Raw genomic sequence first — 24,381 nt, 5'->3', positions numbered from 1 at the left:
GGACCTGAAAATTATTTAAGAAAAAATTGTAACGTTTCAAGGGGCGCCCTCAGCCTCCTAAAATTTTTTGAACGTTCTAAAGGCGCTCTCGCTGTATCAGAGGGCGCCGAAAAGATCCTGAAAATTCCCAAAAATAAATAAGAAGGTTTCAAGGGGCGCCCTCAGCCTCCTAAAATTATTTGATCGTTCTAAAGGCGCCCTTGCTGTATCAGAGGGCGCCGAAAAGATCCTGAAAATTCCCAAAAATAAATAAGAAGGTTTCAAGGGGCGCCCTCAGCCTCCTAAAATTATTTGATCGTTCTAAAGGCGCCCTTGCTGTATCAGAGGGCGCCGAAAAGGACCTGAAAATTATTTAAGAAAAAATTGTAACGTTTCAAGGGGCGCCCTCAGCCTCCTAAAATTTTTTGAACGTTCTAAAGGCGCTCTCGCTGTATCAGAGGGCGCCGAAAAGATCCTGAAAATTCCCAAAAATAAATAAGAAGGTTTCAAGGGGCGCCCTCAGCCTCCTAAAATTTTTTGAACGTTCTAAAGGCGCCCTCGCTGTATCAGAGGGCGCCGAAAAGATCCTGAAAATTCCCAAAAATAAATAAGAAGGTTTCAAGGGGCGCCCTCAGCCTCCTAAAATTTTTTGAACGTTCTAAAGGCGCCCTCGCTGTATCAGAGGGCGCCGAAAAGATCCTGAAAATTCCCAAAAATAAATAAGAAGGTTTCAAGGGGCGCCCTCAGCCTCCTAAAATTTTTTGAACGTTCTAAAGGCGCCCTCGCTGTATCAGAGGGCGCCGAAAAGATCCTGAAAATTCCCAAAAATAAATAAGAAGGTTTCAAGGGGCGCCCTCAGCCTCCTAAAATTTTTTGAACGTTCTAAAGGCGCCCTCGCTGTATCAGAGGGCGCCGAAAAGATCCTGAAAATTCCCAAAAATAAATAAGAAGGTTTCAAGGGGCGCCCTCAGCCTCCTAAAATTATTTGATCGTTCTAAAGGCGCCCTTGCTGTATCAGAGGGCGCCGAAAAGGACCTGAAAATTATTTAAGAAAAAATTGTAACGTTTCAGGGGGCGCCCTCAGCCTTCTGAAATTATTTGAACGTTCTAAACTCTAGACTCTCTACACTTCAAATTTTAAAGCAATTTTTTTATGAGTGAAATTGTTTCTTTTCGCTAAAAGAAATTTTCATGCTTTACTCTAGTATTAAACACTTTAAATCTTGGCGCCCTCTGATCTGTATCTATATCTGGATCACCGCTAGGGCGCCTTTAAACGGTTCAAATAATTTTAATTGATCTAGGGCGCCCTTTAAAGCGTCATAATTTATTTTTGAGAATTTTTAGAACCTTTCCGGCGCCCTCTGACACAGCGAGGACGACTTTAGAACGTTCAAATAATTTTAGGAGGCTGAGGGCGCCCCTTGAAACGTTACAATTTTTTTTTAAAATAATTTTCAGGTCCTTTTCGGCGCCCTTTGATACAGCGAGGGCGCCTTTAGTAGAGACACTGTTCAAATTGAGTTTTTATTATGTTTCACATGTTCCCTTTATTAATTAAAACGAGGTAAATTCGAGCAAAGCGCGGAGTTTTGTTGCGCTTGGCGCTTTTGGATAGATAGAAAAATTGAAATGGAAGATAGATGCAATAGAAAAAATTTATTTAAATTAAATTTTAGATTTAAATTTATTTACCATCTGCACCATACACTGATTAAGTCTCCAGAATTGAACCAAAATTAGTTTTAAAAGTAGGGGATTGTCTAAGGTTCAAAACAAATGTGGCAATTTCCCGGAAAAGCGCTGGGAAACATACAAATTTTCCCAAAGAAGGTAAAGGTTTATCATATATTTAGTTGATTAGTTTCTTAGTTTATAGGAATTGTAGAATATCGTAAAAAGTCTCAGATAAAAGCTATATAAATGCTTATTTTTCCGTAAAAAATATAATTTTCCAAAACCCATTAGAAGGTAAAAAAAAAATAAAAAAGTTTTTCCTAACACGTATTTTTTTGTTTTTAGTCTCTAATTTCCAAAATATTGCAATGGACTTTTTTTTTCCACCTTCTATGGGTTTTTGAAAATTATTAAAATTCATAATATTACACATTTTTACGATATTCTACTATTCCTATAAACTCAGAAATTAATCAAGATAGTAGATGATACACCTTTACTTTATTTGGGAAAATCTGTATGTTTCCAAGCGCTTTCCCGGGAAATGGTCACTCTTATTTTGAATCTTAGACGATCCCATACTTTTAAAACTAATTGTGATTCAATTCTAAAGATTTACTCAGTGTATGGTGCATAAGAGTCATTCATTGCGATCGGACAAACGGTGTAGATGTGTATAGTCGTATAGGAATGACGATTTCCAACAAACAGATCCTTCTTTTTGATTATTAAGGTATCTAATGAAAAATAATAGAAAAACAAAAAGAAAAAAATGTTCACGGTGAGATTTGAACTATGGATGTTAACAATAAGAGTACTACGCGCTAATCTCTAAGCCATAGATTCTTTTACTGTTAACTCGTTGGTTCTTTTTTTACTCTTTTTAGGATTTACTTAAATCGAAATTTTACAAGCTCATATATGTATGTAGTCTCTAACCAAACAATGCAAAAACTCCTCAAAATTTTTTTTGTTCGGAAACTTTCTGAGTTTACTGTGTATATGCATAAAAACTGCAAAGATAAATATACAACATAAATTAAATATATAATTGCAAATTTAAATATAGCATGGATGTTAAAGTATAAAGCGAAAGATCGAATTAACGAATTTACGGACTATGATTCTTTCTTTCTCAGTAAATGTGAAACTGGCTGAAAATAAGAGATGGGCAAATTGTAAGGAAAGACTTCTTTATCTATATACTTTTTTTTTTAAAAAAAATTTTAAGACAAAATTGTAATTTTTTTGAAAAATATTTTTCCCTAATCGGCATAACTACTACTTATAATTTAGGATCATTGGTTACCCGCTAAGTACCTGAATAAAATAAATCTAATAATAATGGTTACCCGCTATTTCCAATATTTTATAACATAAAAAATAACTTTGCTATAAAAAATAATTCAAAGACCTTAGGGTGGGGTGGGAAAAAATAAATGTGCAGTTTTGTAAATATTTATTGTTCATTTATTTTTTATTAAAAAATCTAATTTTTACGCAAATCTTTCAATCTCAATAGCTTTGATAGTGTCGAGTTAAAATAATGTTATAGAATTGATATTTTTGACCATTTATTATTTATAATTTGGAAAGTGGAAAGTGGACTGAAAATGCATTTTCACTTTAAAATAGAAACAAATTGTCTGACACAAAGTTGTAGCTCGGAAAATCTATATACATATTAAAGAAAGTTGTGTTTGTTGGAAAGCGTAAATTTTTTTTAAATCTATGTTTTTCCTCTCGTTTTTTATAAGATCGTCGTGTGGAAGAAAAGAAATAATGTGGAACGACCTTAAGAGGTCTTCAAAAAGGTAATTTCCTTCGAGAAAAGTTTTTTTTGAAAACCTTTAAAAAAATTTGTTCATCATGCAACTGTCCATGAAAAATTAGAGGGTTCTCGTTTCGCACTTATATATATAAAAAAATACCCTAAAAAATAGGGGGGGGGGCGCCAACATGGGGGGCGCCAAACTAGGGGGGGGCGCAAAAAAAGGGAAGGAGGGCGCCAAAAAAGGGAAAGGGGGCGCCAAAATGTTTGTCCCCCCCAAGTTCGAAAACGTTCCGACGCCCCTGGCTACACATATTACGTTCGAACAAAAAATCAGCATAATAATGTAAAGCTCTGTGGAGGTTTACAGCAGCGAGCGTTGGTGTAATGGAGAAATTCTTTTTGAAAATTCCTCAAAGGGCAAAAAACTAAAAGAAATATTTCATTTATTTTCACAAAATTATTGGAAAAAAATATTTTTCTTTGAACATATTTAATTTTAATTAAAGAAAAAATCATAGAAAGACTTTAGAATTTTATACATCTTAATAATCTCACTCATGAAGGACTTCTTTCGTTTTTCTTCATTCATGGAAACAGAAAGGTCACGCGTAGTCTTTTAAAGAATCGAAAAGGAATAAGAAATTACCAAAGAAACTCCATTTTTCACTAAACCAAAATTGAGAAAAGGCCGAAAATCGTTTGCCCAAAAATGCAAACAATGACGTCATAATTGTCATTTTCGTTTTTTATCAATGTATGAAGTATAAAAATACAACGTGTAAAATCATTGATGAAACATTAGCATGATAAAACATTCCAGGATTAAAAAAAAACAAAAAAAATTATAAGTGACGTAATTGATAGCATTTATTACCTAATCTTTTCCGGTCTTTTCCTAATTGATCTTACAATGAAAAATGGAAAGTTTCTTTAGTTGTTTTCTTTTTTTATTCTACAAAATAACGTGTATCTAGTTTTCTTTTTCACGATTGATTTTTTTTCTATATAAAAACGAATAAACTCCTTCAGGATATCATCTAACATTCTTGAATACTAATGCATAAAATACCATTTGGTTTAGCTAAAATTTAAACCACTTAACATTTTTTATTCTAAAACTCCAATTAATTTTCCCACGTCATCGAAAGAAAATTCTGTCGCGTGACGTTCATGGGAAATCTAATTATTTTTTTTTATACTTTTTTTTGGGAAAATAAGCAAAGAATTCTTCGTAAGTGGGAAAAAATCACTTTTCCCATAAATCAATCGAGAATTTTGTGGGGTAGAAAAAAAGTATTCAAGAGGCCGGAAGTGCCAAAAAGGAGGTCACTTCCTGCCTCTTCCATCACCCACGCGCCAAAGTTCCCCTTTTGGAATTTTCTTTTTTTTTTCAGTCTTGTTTTTGGGTCAATTTTTCCAAACACGTTTGAAAGCTCATTAACCCTTTTTTCATCCTTTTGAAAATTTCAGCAAAATCATTTGCTTTCCATTTTTTTTTCTTTGAGAAAAATGTTAATTTAATTGCAATTTGATTGAATATTTAAAAAGAAAAACCCTGCTCTTATGAAAAGCACGTCTTGTGAGCTTTTCTTTGCGCGCTTTGAGCTTCCCCTCATTTCTGTCCGCTACCCGCGGTCAAGTAAAGGCATGCAAAGTACCGAAGCACGAAAGGCAGAATTTTCCCTTCAGTTTCCACCAAACTCTCCAAGTGTTCACACAGTTCGTTAGAAGTAAAACTTCCCAAAAATTTCCAAAAGAAAAAAAAAGTTCTTTTTTATAAAAAAAAATGTGATAATAATCTTTAAAAAAAAAACTTCTTTTAACAAAATAAAATAAAAGTGTCCTCGCGATAAGCAATGAAAGGGTTTGAAATTTAATTTGGTGTGGCTTTTCTTTTTTTTGTATATAATGTAGAGTTCCTGAAGCTTTTCTTTTTTTTCTGTCCATAAGCTCGAATGTGGCATGAGTATTTTGCTTCCGGCTGATGGTAGCAGTAGTAGAAAAAATAGCCCAAAAAGTGTTTCGTTCTCATTTTATGTCCAAGACTTTGACAATGGCTACGATTCTAGGGTCATTCTTAGGTAATGCCCGCAAATAACTCCTCCTCCACCATCCTCCTCACACATACCTATATGCTTTTCTATGGTCAATTGAGCTTTCGCAACGATTTTAAACACGCATTAATGGGTGGGATGTTCTTCGCACACAACATACCCTCCAGCAGAAACTAAAGAAAATACTAAAACTCCGTCCCTAATGCAAAATACAGTAAAGGATTTTCCTTGGAAAAACCTCCAACCTTTTCCATAATACTTTAACCTCCCTTTTAACTCATTTTAATTGCAAAATATATATTAAGTATTTTACTCTTTTAAAACCTTCTGAAATTTTCCTACTGTGACATTTTTTTTCTTCAATAAATTATATTTTCAACCAGGGTGGTGTTCAAGTTTTTTTTTGCTGAGTAGAAATTACGACAAAAAGAATCATAAAGAAGAAAAAAATCACACACACCCCAAATAAAAGGTCTCATAAGTTTCGTGCATGTTGGATACGAAAATCTTTGATGAATTTTCTCGTGCTATATTTATATTTTTCCTCGCGGGAGTAATTATATCATTTGGATAGAGAAAATGTTATTATTTAAATAAATTACAAGTATAGAGGAAAATCCTCATCATAATGCATATAACGTGAAAATAATAATGTGGAGTCATTAACCGAGAGTTTATAAGGAATGTATTTTTGTTGAATTTTTTTTTATTCTTTTCCGTCCCTTCGTCAAAGCATCATGCGACTAAATTACAATGCAATGATAATTTTTTTTTCTACAACTTCAACTGAAGATTATTTTTTGTAATTAAAATTCTAAAATTTCCTCAAACAAAAATTATGTCATTTTCATTATTTTTCCGTTGAGTTCTTTCCATTGAATTTCGTCAAATATTTCGTGAGTCACGGAAGGTGGGAAATATAATCTTACAATCCTCATTGGTGTGGTCCCTTTTTCCTTCTCATTCCCTTATGTTTATACACCTGTACTGTACTACATAATATATAGGAGAAATTCATTATATTTACATTAAAAGATTTAATTTCAAAGTGTGCTGTACATATTGTAAAAGTTTCATTGCACACACAAAAGCTCTATAAGAAATTGGACAAACCCATTTATGTGCTTTGATTGTATATAATTTGCAAAAAAAGCTGTGAAACAATGCCAGCGATGTTAGGTGAGAAAACTTTCACTGCGTATTTGTGCACACGATCGATTTTTAGTTTAAAGAATTTGCATTGTACCTATATAAAATGTTTTTGCAATATAATCACCATGAAAAGATCTGGACATTTTAATGCGCGTCCAGAAAGTTATGGAATAAATAAAATATTGTTGTATATAGAATTTATTTCTTCTGGGTGCATTTGCATTTCTCCCAGCCCTTGTTTTTCATTTTATATTAACCCAATGCCTTTATTTTTTCACTCTCTTCCTTGCGCTGTAGTGCGCAATTTTAGAATAAACTTTCACAAATCACGCAAGGTCCATCTTGGAGACTTTTCATTTTTAAGCAATTAAATTTTCCACACAAATACTAATTTTCTCTTTATTTTCTTTGCCAATTAAAAAATAAAAATAAAATAAAACAAATAAAAAGCTCATCGGGAGATGTTGACGGAGGAGAAAGTTCGCTGAAGGAGCCAAAAGCTCCTCCCAGCAGTAGGTGCTCCAAGTGTTCCACGTGCTGTCTTCCGTGTCGAAAGTTGCTTTGTTGTTGCCGAAAGAGCACAAAGGAGGAAACACCGGCACCTCTTGTGCCTTCCACGGATTCCCTTGAGACCATAAACGAGAAAACATCTCGCTGGAATTGTTGTAAGCGAAAGAAGAAAGACAAGGAGGAGAAAGAAGTCAAAGAAGTATGTTGAAGACACAAAAATCTTCACCCAATTAGTGAAATAAGTACCTAATTTATTCTTTTCTTTTTCTTTGTAGACGAAAGCCGAAAAGAAAAAAGCTAAGAAGGAGGAAGCTGCAAAAGACGACAAAGAAGCAAAAACCACACAAAATTGTTGTCGTGCCTGCCTCAATCGGCTTTTGTGTTGTCGCTCCACCAATAAAGTCGACAGTCACCAACGAATGCCGGAACCAGGTGGTGAGGATACAAAAAAAGGATCCACGTGCTGTTCGTGCCTACCCTGTCGACGTGAGCGGAAAAAATCCGACGCCTCAACGGCATCCACGTGGGCTGAAAGACAACCAAGTGACGCACAAATGGAACCAAAAGCTCCCGGATGTTGCAAACGCTTCTGGCGTTGCCTCTGCTGCAGTAGCTGCTGTCGCCGGAAGGAGGACATTGAGAGTCGCCGAACGAGTCTCAACAGCAAAAAAGCCAGCATTGCACCAGCTGTTGTTGAGGTGAGCTAAGCAAAGCATTCTTCCTTTTCTTCCCTATTCCTTGTCTAAATTTTTCTTGTTGTACTTGTAGAAACCAAAATTGGATTTATCTCTCGTTGAGCATACATCCTTGATGAAGGCTGCCATTCCGGTGATGCATATTTGCTTGGCATGGTTCTGTCTCATCTGCAACTGCCTCGTCCCGGGTCTAGGAACAATCTTTTCAGGACTCTTTTGCCTCTGCCTCGGAACTCCGCGATTTTCTCAACACGACGGATTCAGAGCACGCATTGGGACATTCTTAATTGATATTATTGTCGGTGTAGCTCAAGCCTTCACCGTTCTATTTTGTCTTGTCGGTTGGGGATGGTCAATTTGGTGGGGAACAATTATGGTGCGCCTTGCTAGTAAGTATTCCGGAATTTTCAGAGCTTTCCCATCCCCTCATCAGACTCTTTTAAGGAGGGACCCTTTAAAGAAGGGTCTCTTTTGACAGCTGGTGAAATTAAATGTTTTAATTGTTCTTGGGATTTTTCTTAAAGTTCGTTTTTTCAAGTGTTGATTACATTTAAAGAACTATTATTGAAGAGTAAGAAAATCACTTTCCGCCATCTTGTGATTTTCCTCAAAACACAAAAGTAAGTTGTTCTCAGGATCTACTGGATGGATTTTGATGGAGTTAAAAGTACATGAAAGAAGAAGAATTAGCGCAAAATGTACCGGAACAGATTTTAGAAATTTGACTTATAAACTGTGAAAAGTAGACAATTATTCTTATTTATTTTTCTCAGACTTCTGAAAGGAAATTCTAAAATCTGTTCCGGTACATTCTCCGCTAATGCTTCCTCTTCCATTTGCTTTTTACCCCATCAAAATCCATCCAGTAGATCCTGAGAAAAACCTACCTTAGTATTTTAGGGCAATTCTGTGGAAAAGACGGAAAATCACAAGATGGCGTCGTCTGTAAGATGACGAAAAGTGATTTTCTTACACTTCAATAATTAGGCTACAAAATATCGGAAAACCAAGTTTAAGAAAAACCCCAAGAAAAATTAACATTAAAAATGTGGAAATTCTAACAGCTTTCCCAAGAGATCCGCCTTAAGTTTAACATCCTTCAAGAAAACTTGGTGCTAACCAAGAATTATCTCAAATTTGAAATTTGTTACAAAGTAGAGGAAATAATGCTGGTCTTTGAGCATTAAATGTTAAACACTGATTAAGTGTTTTCAATGATTAATTATTCAATTAAATCATTTGCAATAATTTTTATTTCCGCCAACTTTTTAATGATACATATTAAAAAAATAAAATTTTCGAATGCGAATTGAATAAGAAATAAACCTATTAATAAGGTTTCGTATCATTAACTCATAATTAACGAAACTATAATATAGTTTTGCAGATCATCACAAAAGACTCACATAACTACCGGGACATACTACATATTACTTATTTTAGTTTAGTTTAGTTTAATAAGTCGGAAAAATTGGCAAACAATGACGACAATATTGCAATTTTTTAAGCTTTAAAAGTGTGAAACATTTGTCCTAATGTTTCATCGGTTAATTATGACAAAGTATTTTTGAAACTTGGTTGTGATTGTGTTGAAATTGGATAAACATAACCATGTGATTCATGGGCGTAGCCAGAAATCTCTTCAAGGAGGTGTTTTGAAATATTTCCTTTTGATTTTAAAGACATTGGGAATAAAGGAAACATTTCTAACTTTTTGACATTTCTTTGTAAATATTTGACATTTCTCGGTGGAAATTTTTAACGTGTGACGATTCTTTCTTAACCTTTGACGTTTCTTTTAAATATTTGACATATTATTCAAGGCTTGACGTTTCTTTTGTAACATTTGACAATTCTTTACTAAAATTTGACGGCGGCTATTTTTCCAAAAGGTAAAAAAGTTTCCTCAACTTACCACTTTCTGCCTTCACAGGGAAACGTAGGAAACTCCGTAAAGCCCAAAGAGATGAGGAAGCTGCTGAAGCAGCCACAATTAGCAGTCGATCGCAACCAGCTCCAATTCTTCCGGCAGGAGCTTCTCCCATTGTCGCCACAGATGCCCCAGCGGCTGATCCCTAAATCCGGCTCGAATTCCACAAAAAAATTCTGCAGAGAAAATTTTCATATTTTTGTAATAAACGTCCAAGAAAACAACGGGAAAACTTTATAAGAAAAAATCTTAAAAAAAAACATTTTCGCCTTTTTTTCATCAAGAAAAAAAATTAGAGTGTAAAGAAAAAAACCACGGAAAAATCTTTTACTATGTGAATAGGAAAATGTATAAAAAAAAATCTTTGTATAACTCCTTTTTATTGTACCAACTAAGCCACATTTTATCACAAAAAAAAACTTTTACCCACAGAAAAGGATTTAAGAAGAAAAAAATGTAAAAAAGTGAAAAATTGTTATATAGACTTGGAATAATGGTGCAATGTTGTTGCTAAAAAAAAAACTTGAAAAATAAAACGTTTTCAAAAGAAAAGAAAATGTTATTTTCATTGAAACAACTAAATTTGTGTTTTATTTTTTATTTATTATGTGAAAACCTTTATTGTGCTCCTCAGAAGAATATTCCAATAAATCTTCTTAAATATGGGAATGATCCTTAATCTCGTGAAAATCTTTTTTCTATGATTACATAAATTGGAATAAAAATGGAATTGAAAATACTGAAAAGTTACAAAGGAAAAAAAAAGGGACAAATAATGAAAATGATTGCGGACGGAACTTTATGAATTTTCTTCAATGAGGTAAAAGAAAAAGAAATTATGAGATGAAAAATAAAAATTAAATAAAACATAAATAAAATATTTTTATTCTATTGCATTACATTCTTCCATCTAATTAAAAAAAATTCTCCATCTGCAAATGGCGGAATATTTGAGGAGAATTTTTGTTTATTTCATATCTTTTTTTTTCTTTAAATGAGTAAAGTTTTCTTACAAGACAATAAATAGAAATTGCAGGTTAACTATTATACATAAAATTTTAATATCTAGAGATTGTTCCATGGGTTTTATTTTATTAATTTATTTTTATTGTTGAGAAGATAAATAATTCTTTCTATTATTATTTTTCCATTTTTTTTACCTATTTCCATTTTATTTTATACTTCTAATATAGAAAAAAAATGAAATGATAAAAAGCCAATAAATCTGCATTTTTAAAAGGTTAGAATTGTTGAAAATTAAATAGATTTTTGAAGCACAAGATTGTGTCTTTAAGTTTTTAATAAAAGAATTGTGAAAATTATCATAAACTGTTGAAAAATTAGCAGAGTGAAAAGTTTTAACAATTATTAGATTTTTTTTTTGTTCTTTTCTCTTTATTAATTTTCACTTTGTGAAAAATCAAAATAATTCAGTTTTTTATTTTAAATCTAATTTAAATTTTGTTTAATTTTATTAGATTTTATTATTAAATTTTTCAATTTTCAATGAATTCAAAGTCCTAAAATAAAGTAAATTGATATTGACTCATTTCCAACATTTTCCAACGATAGGAAAATGCAAAATGAGTTAAAGATTTACTTTTGACTGAAAGAATTAAATTTTTGTCATAGAATTATACATAGAATCCTTTTTAAGAAAAAAAAAGAATTTCTTGTTTAAAATGTAAAAATTAATTAGAATTGTATTTAAATACAACAATCTAGCCTTTTTAATTTTATGCAGAAAAAATCAGCTTGAAAATATATTATGTACCTACTAATATATGAATTTTTAACCCTTTTTAGTATGACAATATGCGAGAAAAGCTTTTAATTAATTATTATTTTTTCCTTCAATTGGAATTGAATCACAAATAATTACACAACATTTTTTTTTTAATTCTACTGAATCTTGGAGCTTTATTCTCTGAAAAGGAAAAACTCCCGTGATAAACTCCCTTAGGCGTTAGTGCTTAGAAAGAAACGTGAAAACCGGGAAAATCTTACAGGAGTTAACTCCCAATGAGGTTTTCCCAGTTTTTCTCCTGATATAAGCCATCGTGAGTATATCACGGGAGTTTTTCACTTGTGAAGAATACAGCCCTTGGTTTTCGTTTTTTTTTTTCTTTTTTAAAATAATATATTATTTTTCCTCATCCCGCTAGAAGCTCATTTGGTTGTAAAAAAAGGGTATGAGGAAAATGTAAAAGACATTGCTGTTTTACAAAAAAAAAAAAAAAAAGAAAAACCACAGAAAAACTTAATTCGAATGTCTGATTCGTTGGAAACCCTGTTTTTTTTTTAATTCTCTCAACATTTTCCTTATTAATAAATTTTCTCATAGTAGCAACTCATTTTGGGGCCACTATATAACCTGTGGATTCCACACAAAAAGCTCTTTCGGAAAAAGACAACATAAACTCACAAAAAATTGTTGTTTCTTTGGTATTTTTCGTCTCAACAGCTAATAAAGAAAAAAAATAGGTGAATTTTGAAAAAAGCTTACCAGGTGCACAAAAAGCTCTCTCATAAATTTTCAAAGAGTTATTTATGGACGAATTTTCTCGAAAAACAGGGAATTTTTTTTGCCCTCCACCCAATCACTGAATCACACACTTATCCTTTGGATTTATTTCCACATGCTCCAGCTTCTTCTCAATCTCATCGTCATCCTCAATTCTGCAGAAAGAAAAGGAAAAAAAAATTAATTTGCCATACAATTGGTGGCAGCGGTGGGATCACATACGCTTGCTCCTGTGTATGAAGATTGTGAACAAGCTCATTGCGTTTATCCACAATGGCAACGAGCTCAGCAAGGAGGAGTGTCTCACGTTCTCGCTGTTCCTCGGACTTTCGCCAATCCTCCACAGATAGAGCTGCCCTTAGCTCTCTATTAAGCAGCTCATACTTCCTCTCAAGATTATTCTCTTGCTCTCTGTAACAAAAAAAAATCATTTCTCAATCTCCCCTCTGTTGAAGATCTCCAACAAATTCAACTTACAATATATTGAGTTGCATCTGTCGTCGAATGAGGGCATTCTTCTTGTTGACTAGAGTAAACCACTGGGAGAGCAATTGCTCCTCTGTCTCATCCGTATCTGCTAGAACAAAAATATATTTTAAAAGCATGAACAAAACAAAATAAATCTTCTTATTATACCCGAATTCCCGCCCATCACAGCCCGCAATTTCTTCTCCAGTGCACTCGCTTTGAGGTCCACTGCCTTCTGTTCGCACTCCAATGCATCCAATTCACTTTGGATGTAGGACATTTTATCCAATTTCTTCTCTCGCTGCGGCGAAATGCGTTCCAGTACGGAATTGAAGGATTGCAACGGGGAATTCCCATTCTTCTCACTCCTCGGGCTACTACAGTTGTTCTCCTTATCCATCCCAACACCACCCTTTAGTGGACTATCACGTGGTGGTGTTATCCTATCGCTACGCCCATAAATGGGTGAAATTGGTGATCCACCGCGAATTGGGGAATTTTCTTTGCTGCGATAGATGAACTCCATATTATTGATAGGGGAGATTGTTCGTTCGGGTGAAAGAGTTATCCTCTGCGTCACCATCTTAATTGGTGATGACGGAGAATCGAGATTTAGTGATTTGGCGCGTGTCTCGGCAATGAGACGACGTGCATGCTCCCTCAAACGTTGCTGTCTCTCTTCCTGCAGAAAAATAAATAAATAAACAATATTCCGATAATGGAAATTCTCCCCCTTCATAAAATGAATAAACATTCTTACACTGTCCGGATCAGATTTTCCATTCTCTAAACTATTCTGCTTGAGTTTCTCCATCATAACACGCGCCTTTTCACTCATTTCCTTGTGACGATTTAGTATTTTCTGCAAAATTAATTTGAAAAAGTTGTAATTAATGAATTTATTTAATCTTTTGTTTATTAGAAAAGTAAAAATCCTCACATTCGTCGTTTCTGTATCGAGTATTGGTGGGCTATCATCTCCCGGTGTTCCCTCTGTACTCTTCTTGGCAGCATCTTGACTAGATTTTCCCATACCTTGGGGTTCATCCTCCTCATCTGACCCAAATGGATCCGTCAGTTCACGTCGTGTCATTAAAATTGGCTTCTCACGCGGAACTTGTGTCTCCTGTGCACGTTCCCTCGTTGGCGATAGAACCTTCCCAATTAGGGACTTACTACCGGTCAGGAAGAAATTCTTCACATCCTTTTTCGTTGTTGGTGATTTCTCATTTCTCTCCTCACTCTTCTCCTCCCCACTCCCATCAATCTGTCGATCAAGCTGCAATTTCAGCTGATCCAGCATCTTATCCGGGAGATTGTCTGTCTTGTAATTCCCAATTACATAGCTCGACTCATCACTTGTCTTCCCAATTTGTTCCAATTGCAGCTGATGCCCCGTAAAATGAGCACGTAGCTGATGGAGGTACGTCATAACGGCCAATTTATCGGGGACTGCAAGTAAATTCATATCACGTGGCTCAATAACACGCGGAATTCCCAGAGATTCTGCAGCATCAAAGGCTATTCGGCAATTTCCAACTACATCATGTGGCGATAGGTGTGTCATATCAATTAAATCAGGATTGTGATGATGAATGATGGCACAGAAAGCCATTCCGTTGCGCCAACTCGTTGTGAGATTCGTCACTTTAACACCTGGATAATCCTTTGTGATCTCCTTGCACCATTCAAGAAGATCCTGCCCAGGTGTTCTCTCACGCAGAACAATCTTCTTCGGCGGTACAACTTTCGTATTTTCAGGCGTCTCCTGATCTATATCATTCTCATAACTCTTCTTCAGCTTCAGTGGTTGCAACTCCAGGCGACTCTTTTCTCTCTCTTCGGCCGTTTTCCCACCAATCTTCGGTTCTTGCACCACTTTAGCTGAATCATGAACGTCCTCCTTCATCCCTGTGGGTTCTTTCTTCTCCACAGTGACCTCTTTTACGGCCGTTGGCTTCCTTTGTCCCACCAACATTTGATCACTTCTCTGTGTGAAGAAATTACTAACTGTTGGTGGCATTTGGGGTTGTCTCGGTGTTACTTCACTCGGTGCCTCTTCTGGGCGTTTTCCCGGTGTCTCCACATCAGCCTCAAGGTCAGGAATGGCTGGATTTTCCGCCAGTGGCGTCTGATCCTCTGTTAGTGATGGCACTGACGCAAAGAAGAATAATTTTGATCAATTTAATTTGACAAAAAAGAGAAGAAATCTCATACGAACCACTCATGGGTGTTGCTAATTCCGATCCACCACCCGTTAAGCTGGATGTAAGAAGTTCAAGTTGCTGCGTAAAGTCGAGTACGTGCTCCGAAATATCCCCAGAGCTCTCTAAATCAGGAATATCTTCCAAATCATCAAGTGGCGCCACATCGGAATTATTATTCACCGACATTAGTGAGACAATACTCTGCATATCTTCATCCCTATTCCAAAAAAAAGCAATAAATAAATTTCTTTTTCCCCCATTCAAAGCAGCAGAAAAACTCTCAACAAAACTCACGTAGCTTTCCCTTCACGAAGAAAAACACAGCTAAGTGTCAATTCCAAATCAGCCGACGTTATTTTCCTCGAAACAGGCTTCAGGGTTAGTGTGAATGATTGCTGCGTGGACTCAATACTGGCATACTTTCGCATATTTATGCTTGCAGATGCCAGGACACGTTTTTTCCGCATTTGTGATGTCTGCACCAGCAAGAAAACAAAGGATAAGTATTTTGAATCACAAATTGGCTCAATACCAATTGAATTATTTTATCCTTTTTGATAAAATTTATTTCTTCTTAAGAGGGGTCTCTTGGGAAAGCTGTTAGAATTTACAAAAAAAAATTTAATGTTCTTTTGCTTGGAATTTTTCTAATTTAGTTTTCCGATGTTGGTTACATTTGTAGCCTAATTATTGAAGAGTAAGAAATTCACTTTTCGCCAACTTAGGTGCGACGCCATCTTGTGCTTTTCCGACTTTTCCACAAAACTGCCCTAAAACACAAAGGTAGGTTTTTCTCAGGATCTACTTGATGGATTTTGATGGAGTAAAAAGCAAATGAAAGAGAAAGCATTACAGGACAATGTACCGGAACAGATTTTAGAACTTCAACTCAGAAGCTGTGAAAAGTAGACAAATATTCTTATTTATTTTTCTCAGCTTCTGAGTCGAAATTCTAAAATCTGTTCCGGTACATTCTCCGCTAACGCTTCCTCTTTCATTTGCTTTTTACCTCATCAAAATCCATCCAGTAGATCCTGAGAAAAACCTACCTTAATGTTTCGAGGAAAATCACAAGATGGCGGAAAGTGATTTTCTTGCTGTTCAATAATAAGTCTTTAAATGTGGCCAACACTTGAAAACCAAATTTAGGAAAAACCCCAAGAAAAATAAAGATATTTATTTTCACCAGCTCTCAAAAGAGACCCCCCTTAACCTTTGGAGGATTTTGCTGGCCAAAGTGGCCAATTCAACATTTTTTAAATCGTAACAGAGGTCACAGAATAAAATCTTTTTAAAATATCGTGATAATTTCTACATCTGTGTGTAGGAAAGTTCCATTACTTCTAAATCATCGTAAGAAAACTTGGAAATACATTTTCTTTAAAGAAAAAATGAATGAAGGTCAAACTTTTGAGCTTAGAAACCTCGATCCTCCAAGTGTTAAATAAATTTTTAGCTTCTTTTTTTGTCTTTTTGACTTACATCCTCCACAACAAATGTCCAATCCTTGTCCTCAAGCTCATGCGTCCGGGGATCCTTGAAAAGGGTCACGGAGATTGTGTGATTGTCCGGAACTGGCCACTGAATGTGCCCCACGAGGGGATTCATCATATCTGGCTCCCAGGGCAACGGTGTTGATGCCACTCTGCGACTTCTTCGCGTCCACACAACGGCTAAATTTGTGGGGCGCCTGCAAATATGTAGGTCAAAGTATGACTTTAGAAAAATCTCCCAAAGTCTGTGAAGAAATATGTGAGGGTGGTTTCTATTGTAAGGAATTCTGAATGAGGAGCCTTTAGGGGATTGACCTAATTTTCCTTCTTTTACAGAAGAATTTCCAGAATTTCTCAGTGCTGTAGTCAGGGAGGATGTTCGGGTGTCTTCTGAACACTCCAAAATATTAGATTTTTCTTTTTCAATACATAATAAAGAAAACTACTTTAGGAATAAAAAATATATATATATTATAATTTAAAATTAGATTTTCTAACGGTTCAAAATGAACGTCAAACGTTAAAAACATGTCAAACCTCAAACAAAATTGTCAAACCATAATATAGGAACGAATGGGAGAATAATAAGAAGAACAAAATGTCAATCGTTAAAAACGGAATGTCAAACGTTAAAATGGTTTTAGTAACTCATCACCAAAGACATCGAATTCTTTTAAAATCAAAAAATAATTTTGAAAAATTAAATTTAAATTTAAAGTAAAAATTAATTCCCAGTAAAAGCACCCCCTAACATAGATTTCTAACTTCGCTCCTGGAATTTCTCATCCTCTATAAAACTATACGAGGAACTGTATTGAAATCGATTAAGAGTCCTTGTGAAGAGTTTATTTTCCTTTAGAATTATTTTCTTGTGGGTCAATCGATTAACATGACAAAAAATTCCCTCAAATATTATATTTTATTGAATTTTGTTCCCAATTTTTAGGGAAAAATCTTCTTTTTATTCTCATATAAATTCAATTGAATTTTCTTGTAAAACAAATGCATTTTTATTCTCAAAGTCACGTCCATGGTCATCACAGAACCATACAACTGGGGGAATCACATTAAGAACCATGTTAAATTAGCCATTCACCCTCTAATTTACACCCAACACCCCCGCAGAATACCTACTATGAAGAAACTCTCACGGATGGACTTACCCGGAAAATTCTCATAACAGTAAAGCAAAAAAAAAAGAAGGAAAATTCTGTTCCTCTTGTAGGATCATTAAATTGCCATTTAAATTCTTCTTCATGGCTATATAGTGAAAATTTTCAATTTATCATGTGAAAAATGAGAAGAGCATGAATTTCCCATTATTTTCCCATCACATAAAATCTCGTAAAACTTTATGCAGAACAATCACTTTCCCAAAAAGTCGAAGAATTTGTATTAAAAAATAATTATCCAGATCATCGTAAGAAAAAAGAAAATAAAGTATAAAAAAAATGGTATCAAGGCTGTCCTTTTAGTCTTCCCTTTTAGTGCCCTTCTCGTGATTCACAGATATATAAAAGAAAGATAAATTGCCACTAAAAGAGCCATTGAAAGGCAATTCGATAAATTGTTAATGAATTTTACATTCAACCTTAACGCTTTCCATTCTATAGCGTCAATCAATGAAATGGACTTTCACCATTGTAGTGAAGGTTGACTTGTGAAGGTGCAGGACAATGTTTCACAGTGAGGGAGAAAATAATGTATTTAACGAAAGGACTTTGCACACAGACCATGAAAGGGAGTTGATTTATGGGATATTTCAATTGAATAATCTATTATGTTTTTATTTACAATTGTTTCGAGAATTTTCAATTATTTTTGCTACATAAAAGAGATTAAAAAAATCATAAAAATTGTCTTTTTAACAGCTTTTAGAATATCTGTTGATTGTAATTTTGGGATCATTAAAAATAAATAATAAAGTAAGATTTAAAAGAAATAAAGATCTAAGAAACTACAAATTCTTAGTTTAAAAATCAACGACCAAGACAAATTTTTGTCTTTATTTATCAAAAAAATAATGTTCTGATTTTAACCCATGAAGAATCAAGAAGAATTTTTCAAATTAACCCCATAAAGTTTTCCCTACAATTTATCTTTTCCATAGATTGCAGGAAAATCTTCTTCCATAAATTTCCCAATAAAGTTTTCTCTTGGACAGAAACTCTGACCGACCTTGTGGAAGTTGTCCCTCCCTCAAAATAAGGACCCCAATTCTTCTCTCAAGCCCCCCATTTACTCTTTCTCTGCCCAAAATACCAATGTTTTCTTTTCCCGTCGCCTGGAATTGTGTGTCTCCGTGTCAATAACCATTAGATAAAATGTTGCCTCATTTATCAGCCAACGGAATCACGACATATGAGAAGAAAGAGGGCGGAACGAAGCCCCATTTTATCCTACATGGAAGGATTTTTCCGCAATTTTCCCATCCAATTTCCATCAACAAAATACGTGAGAGAATATTCTTTTTTTCTCTCTCTCCCTTTTGCATTCTTCCTTGATTATTTTGCCACACTCAACAGTGTGGGATTTATTGCCTGCGAGGCACTTAATTACTCTCCACCATACAAGATGTACATCTCTCAATGAAGAGAAGAAAAAAAATAAGATCAGTGATATTGTCAATTGAAGCATTTGGCCTCGAAATTTGATGAAATGTGATCAACAATGCGAGGAGGCATAAATACATGTCAATAGGAAGGAAGGAAAAATCAATGGAATGCCTTATTGTCACACAATCCTTCCACCTAAAATCTTCATCATCTCTTCTGTAAGGTATTGAATTTTATCTCGACGACACGATGAGAAAAGGGCGGCCACGTAATTACATTAAATGAGACAACTCTTCTGATAACAATATTTAGCGTTGTTTGTTTGCCTTTCTATTACACCGAGACGCCACAACTTGAACAAGGAGACAAAATGCTGATGAAAAAAAATAAAGAAGACAACGACAAGACGTTGAAGATGTCGTTTTTCTCCTTGTGTATGTGACTTGATTTCATTTCAGCCCACGAGAATATAAAAAAAAACTTTATAAATTGAATCGTGTAGGCAAGGTTTGTTGATAAGAGTTTCAATTAAGTTAATGAAATAATGGGAAAAAAAATTGTGTTTATTTATTAAATTAATATTCCACACTAGATGGCTCTTATTAGAAGGTTTGAGTATTTGATTAGAACAGAATATTCGTTGATTATTTCTAAATTCCGAATTAATTCTAAACACTAACAGAATACTTTCTTCAGTTCAATGACTGATGAAGAGAATATTTCGTCTTCGAAACAATTCTAAATGCAAAATATGTTAAATAATCCCAACAAGATCTGACCGCATCATTAATTTCTTCAAAAGAAAACTGCTGCTACAAATTAAACTTCACCGGACCCTAACCGCACTGTTTTCGTATATACATAAACTTTTTGTTTTCATTCTGAGAGTTATTTTTGTGATCGTCTCTCATTGAACCCAAACATTGTGAGATAAATCGCGCAATTCGCTGTACCATAAGAAAAACACATACAAGCGATGATGTATTGAAGACCCAACCAAACAAAGAGCATTGAGGGACAATCAATACAATAAGATATAAAATTTATTGATTGTTCCGCAAAATCAAAAAAAAAATTCCTTTTCATCTTATCTGTGCAATGAAAGATTTTTCCCGGAAAATTCCTTCCTGTAGTGCAATTCTCGTGTGCCGTTTGTCCTTGAAGATGCACATAGTATGTACGTACAATGAGTGAGAATTAAGCGTGAAAAGTTGCAATTTTTTACCAATGACGATTGAGAGATAAAAGAATGTGGGAGAGGGCATTTATAAATATAGAAGAAAATCAATTATATTGAGAGATGAGAAAAGCTTGTGCGGAGCAAAGGAAAATCACTGTGAATTGTTTTGAAGATCAATCACATGAGTTTTCATTACGCAGCCAAATGACCTCTTACGACACAAACATATAGGTACACAAAAATGCCATTGAAATGCAAGAAAAAGAGGAAAATAAATTGTTTATTATTTTGTTCTTCTCGCAAAGAAATTTACTAAATAATTCTGTATTGTTTCTTCAATAATAGTTTAATGTGTTGTTGAGCAAATTCTTTTGCTAATTGCTTTAATGCGTAAGAATATAGTGCAATGTTAATTTGAAGATCCTTAAATAACGATTCACATTTAAAATGAACTTGTTTAAAATGAATTAAATTTTAAATTACCAAATTATTAATTTGTTTGTAAACAATTTGAGTTTGCTAAGTTATAATAAAAGTGATGAAAATAAATAAATAAATAATTGATTCAAGGAAATCTTTCATTCGTTTCTATATGAGTCATGACTCCTTTCTGGAAAATAATTGGGACTAACATTATTTTTACAGACGATCAATAAATATCCAGAAATCACCAAACAGATGTTACCACTTTCCACTAACATTAACTGGGTAAAGTTAACAAAAATTTGCCTAAAAATGCAAATTTTGACGTCATAATTCGATTTCCCCATCAATTTATGAAACATTCGTGCTTATGTTTCATCGGCGATTTTTGAGAACACGTTTTGAAACTTTTTAAATTTTTGTTTATTTATTTAGCAAGATAATCATTTTCAAACAAAAATTAATGTCATACTCTTGTTTGTGATTGGAAATAGCTTTTACAACTTACGGATGGAATATTAGCGCGTGTGTTTCATACATTTATGGAGACAAAAAACCCAATAGTGACGTCAGTGTTTCTATTTTTGTTTTAAATTCTCAACATTATCGTACCTAAATAATAATTATTTCTAAATATTTAGGATATCCTAAACTTCTAATATTGCCATTTCATAGCTCAATGTCAGTGCATTGATTTTTCACTACGAATGTCGTGAGTTCAAATCTCAAGACAACATTTTTTTATTCCGACGTTTACATTATTAATTTTTGCCCTACAATTTTCACTTTCGTCTCGTGGATTAGAGTCTTTTTGCTTTTTCCCAAAACTTTCCCTTGGGTAATGGAGTAGTCGAGGAAAGGTGAGAGAATTCCCTTCAGCAGGAGGACAACGACAGAAAATCGATTTATTCTCACGACGCGACAACTTAAAAATTCCATTCACGAACTCCACCAAAAATTCATGTCACCGCAGGTGTTTTTTCTTCTTTGCGCTGTTTTTTGGGAAATGCAGTAAGAGGAAAAAGAAAGAATCTGACAATATGTTTTCTTCCCACAAAGAAAAAGATGTGCGGAATCAGCTGGGAAAATTGGGGGGTATTAAATTTGCATAGGAATAGCTTGAATTTCTTTCCTATTTTTTTCCTTCTTCCTTTATTTTACTGCTGATGGAATCTCTTGTTAGCCAATAAAATTTTCTATAAGAGAAATTGAAAGCGTTTTTTTTTTCATTTTCTTGGAAATATTTGTCTTGTTGAAAATTTCCAAAAGCTGATTATGTGGAATTTATTATATACACAAAAATAAAGAATGAAAATATTGTTGAAAAATAATATGAGAAGTCTTTTTATCAATCTCCCAACTTCCGGAGAGGAGAGAATAAAACCCAAAATGATGTTTTTTTCTCACATAAATTCTTTGCATGGTTTTCTCTCTCTCTCTGTAGACATTGAAATCAATTTATCAAATTCTTCAACACCGCCTTATCATAATTTTTTGTAACCTTGATACTAAATCAAAACTTTGAGAGTGTAGTTAGCAAGATAAGTATACATAAATACTTTTCTTTGCAATGAAACTTAAGGCTACTAAAAGGGTTCATCAACCCTTTCCAAGGAAATTTAATCCAATATGAAAATTCTTCTAAAGTAGCTTTTCCAACAGGGAGAAGGAATAATGTGTGGGAAAAACTGTCCAGACGCTTGTAAGCGGGTTAGATGTCTCTGCACCCTTGTAGAGAGTTCAATGTTCCAGCACACAGAGGATTATAATTTATTGTGTGGGCAGAACTGCATTCATGCCTGATCTAATTTTTTTCTTCTTCTATATACATCTAATAAATTGCCTAAAATTTCCATCACAACAAACATCTTTTGATGGTTTTTTCCCCTCCATCACCCACCAAAAGGGCCATCTCGAATCTCTTCTGATTTACAACCTTAACAAATTGCTTACTTATCGCGTGATCTTGGAATAAGAAAGAGATCAACCCACGCACATTATGCGCCCTAATCCATTGAGACAGGCAACATGAAAGAGCAAGTTAATTGTAATTTATAATTATGTAGTTCTTTGATATTTTTATTTATGAATGAAGAATTCTATACGTTACTTTACACAAATTATTGTACAGCCGAAGTATATGAAGAAATGATTTCGTTTCTGTTCAGCTATGCATTTCTACACCGTTGGTCCGATCGTGATGAAATTTGGTACAGAGACTCCTGATACCAGGCGGTTTTTACCAACGATATTCATTTTCGCCCCAGAGTCCCCCTTCGTAGCGCCCCCATATAAATTTCATGCTTATTTGACTACTTTTTGGATTTGGCGCCCTTTTTGGTACATTTTGTTGAAGAGAAAAGGAGACGGATGCATTACACAGCTATCCGTATCCGTCATACATTCAGTTTTTCGTAATTTTCTCGCGTTTTCCGCCGAATTTTCCGGGGAGATTGTGTTTTTTGTGACCAGAAAAACACTTTTGAATTTTTGGCATCAAAAATTCCAAAAGTCACGAAAATCCATTTCCGGGAAAAAAAGTGCGTGTAAAATCCCCAACCGTCAAAATTTCTGCGAGCGCTAATTTCCGCACAGAGCGGCTTCCCGAGGGCTCTGGAGCATCCGGAAGTGCTACAGGAACTCCAAAAATGTGTTTTATGCTAGAAAATTCGAAGGAAAAACAAGAAAAATCGCATTTTCGGGAAAACAAAAAAAAAGTTCGTTAAAGTTCAAATTTTATTATTTGGACCACACGTTATATGGCGCTGTTTAAGTTTGCTGAAGAGAAAATGAGACATATGCACGTTACAGATACTGTCTCCCTCACACATTCAGTTTTTTGCAATTTTCTTGCGTTTTCCGTCAAATTTTCCGGGTAAATTGGGTTTTTCTTTGACTAGAAAGCGGTGCCGCGTCGATTGGCATCGCTGGTTCAAAACTTCCAAAATTCTCGCCAAAGTGTCGTGCAAATTCCGCAAAAAAATCCAGCGATTTGCGCCACCAAATTTTTACTGGAACTCCCCGGGGCCCCCCTAAGCATTCCCAGCAACTTTTGCAACTCCAAAAGTGAGTTTTCCATTTTAAAAATAAATTATTTACCATTTTGCGGTTGTTTCGACCCTCAAACTGTGGTAGGACACTGTAAATTGGAACTTGGCAGCCCTTTTATTGACTCTCTGCAACCTTTTCCAGACACTCCCCATCATTTTGCCAACTTTTCACGCACTCACACCACCTTTATCCTGCAACAGCCCCTCTTGGCATCTGCACAAAACCCCCCAGAGCACTTCCGCGGTGATGCCCGGGGGCGCTTTGTCCCGGAAATTCCACAAAAGTCTCTTCAAAGTCCCAAGAAGTTTGTTTTTTTTCTCTTCACTTTTTCACGGTTTGTTCATTAGCAGAGATTTTTTGTGCACTTCCTGGACTCGCTGCTGTGACTCACGACAAGAATTTGGGGAGCTAGAAATTGTCCAGAAATGGGGACACAAGAAGGAAATCCGGGTAAGAAAATTTGTGTGAAAAATTGTCCGGAGGGGAAGTTTTATTTTTTTCACTTTTGCGTTCTTTTTCCCAACTTTCCCACGCGTGGCGGTCACTTTTTGCACGTCACGACCGTGGATGATGTCACTTGTGGGAGAAGAGATACTTCTTGGACACTTGTGAACAATTTTTTCACGCAATTTCCACGAAAAACATAAGAAAACGACCGTCCTCGTCTGGCCATGGTCTTCTTCTTCTTCTCCACCACCCTGAAGTTTTG

At 34.7% G+C, this 24,381-nt stretch overlaps 2 protein-coding genes across 4 annotated transcripts in view; one reads left to right on the top strand and one right to left on the bottom strand.

Annotated features, from left to right (window-relative positions):
- The window catches only part of LOC129795138 (protein stum), a 22,507-nt gene extending 12,179 nt beyond the window's left edge, over nucleotides 1-10,328 (top strand). Inside the window, exons 9-12 of the mRNA XM_055836186.1 lie at nucleotides 7,087-7,345; nucleotides 7,422-7,844; nucleotides 7,915-8,230; nucleotides 9,775-10,328. Coding sequence (XP_055692161.1) covers nucleotides 7,087-7,345; nucleotides 7,422-7,844; nucleotides 7,915-8,230; nucleotides 9,775-9,920 — 1,144 coding nt within the window. The 3' untranslated portion in view covers nucleotides 9,921-10,328. The remainder of the gene's footprint in view (nucleotides 1-7,086; nucleotides 7,346-7,421; nucleotides 7,845-7,914; nucleotides 8,231-9,774) is intronic.
- On the bottom strand, nucleotides 9,077-24,381 carry LOC129795139 (EH domain-binding protein 1). Of its 3 annotated transcripts, XR_008751100.1 has the most exons (11): nucleotides 23,721-24,369; nucleotides 16,453-16,660; nucleotides 15,265-15,446; nucleotides 14,985-15,187; nucleotides 13,704-14,917; nucleotides 13,524-13,625; nucleotides 12,932-13,445; nucleotides 12,773-12,872; nucleotides 12,518-12,706; nucleotides 12,278-12,450; nucleotides 9,077-9,947 (listed from the first exon to the last, which is right to left on the bottom strand). XR_008751100.1 is itself a non-coding variant. In XM_055836187.1 (10 exons), exons 1-10 carry the CDS (start codon nucleotides 23,825-23,827, stop codon nucleotides 12,372-12,374), a joined length of 2,898 nt encoding a protein of 965 aa, XP_055692162.1. In that variant the 5' UTR covers nucleotides 23,828-24,369; the 3' UTR covers nucleotides 10,360-12,371. The 3 variants fall into 3 exon arrangements, 2 of the variants coding, with proteins under 2 accessions (XP_055692162.1, XP_055692163.1); XM_055836187.1 differs by lacking the exon at nucleotides 9,077-9,947 and having other exon boundaries at nucleotides 10,360-12,450; XM_055836188.1 differs by lacking the exon at nucleotides 9,077-9,947 and having other exon boundaries at nucleotides 12,301-12,450; nucleotides 12,773-12,869; nucleotides 23,721-24,381.

The sequence above is a fragment of the Lutzomyia longipalpis genome, chromosome 4 (assembly GCF_024334085.1).
Source record: "Lutzomyia longipalpis isolate SR_M1_2022 chromosome 4, ASM2433408v1".
Taxonomy (NCBI): domain Eukaryota; kingdom Metazoa; phylum Arthropoda; class Insecta; order Diptera; family Psychodidae; genus Lutzomyia; species Lutzomyia longipalpis.
The sequence above is the reverse complement of the archived record's forward strand: the minus strand, read 5'-3'. Positions and strand labels throughout refer to the sequence as shown.

Excerpts from the sequence above, each read along its gene's own strand:
- LOC129795139 (XM_055836187.1), bottom strand. The coding sequence starts at position 23,827 with ATGATGGGGAGTGTCTGGAAAAGGTTGCAGAGAGTCAATAAAAGGGCT. Across the intron at positions 13,626-13,703 it reads TCGATACAGAAACGACGAAT|AAAATACTAAATCGTCACAA; the intron begins GTGAGGATTTTT and ends TTAATTTTGCAG. Across the intron at positions 13,446-13,523 it reads GAAAATCTGATCCGGACAGT|GAAGAGAGACAGCAACGTTT; the intron begins GTAAGAATGTTT and ends ATTTTTCTGCAG.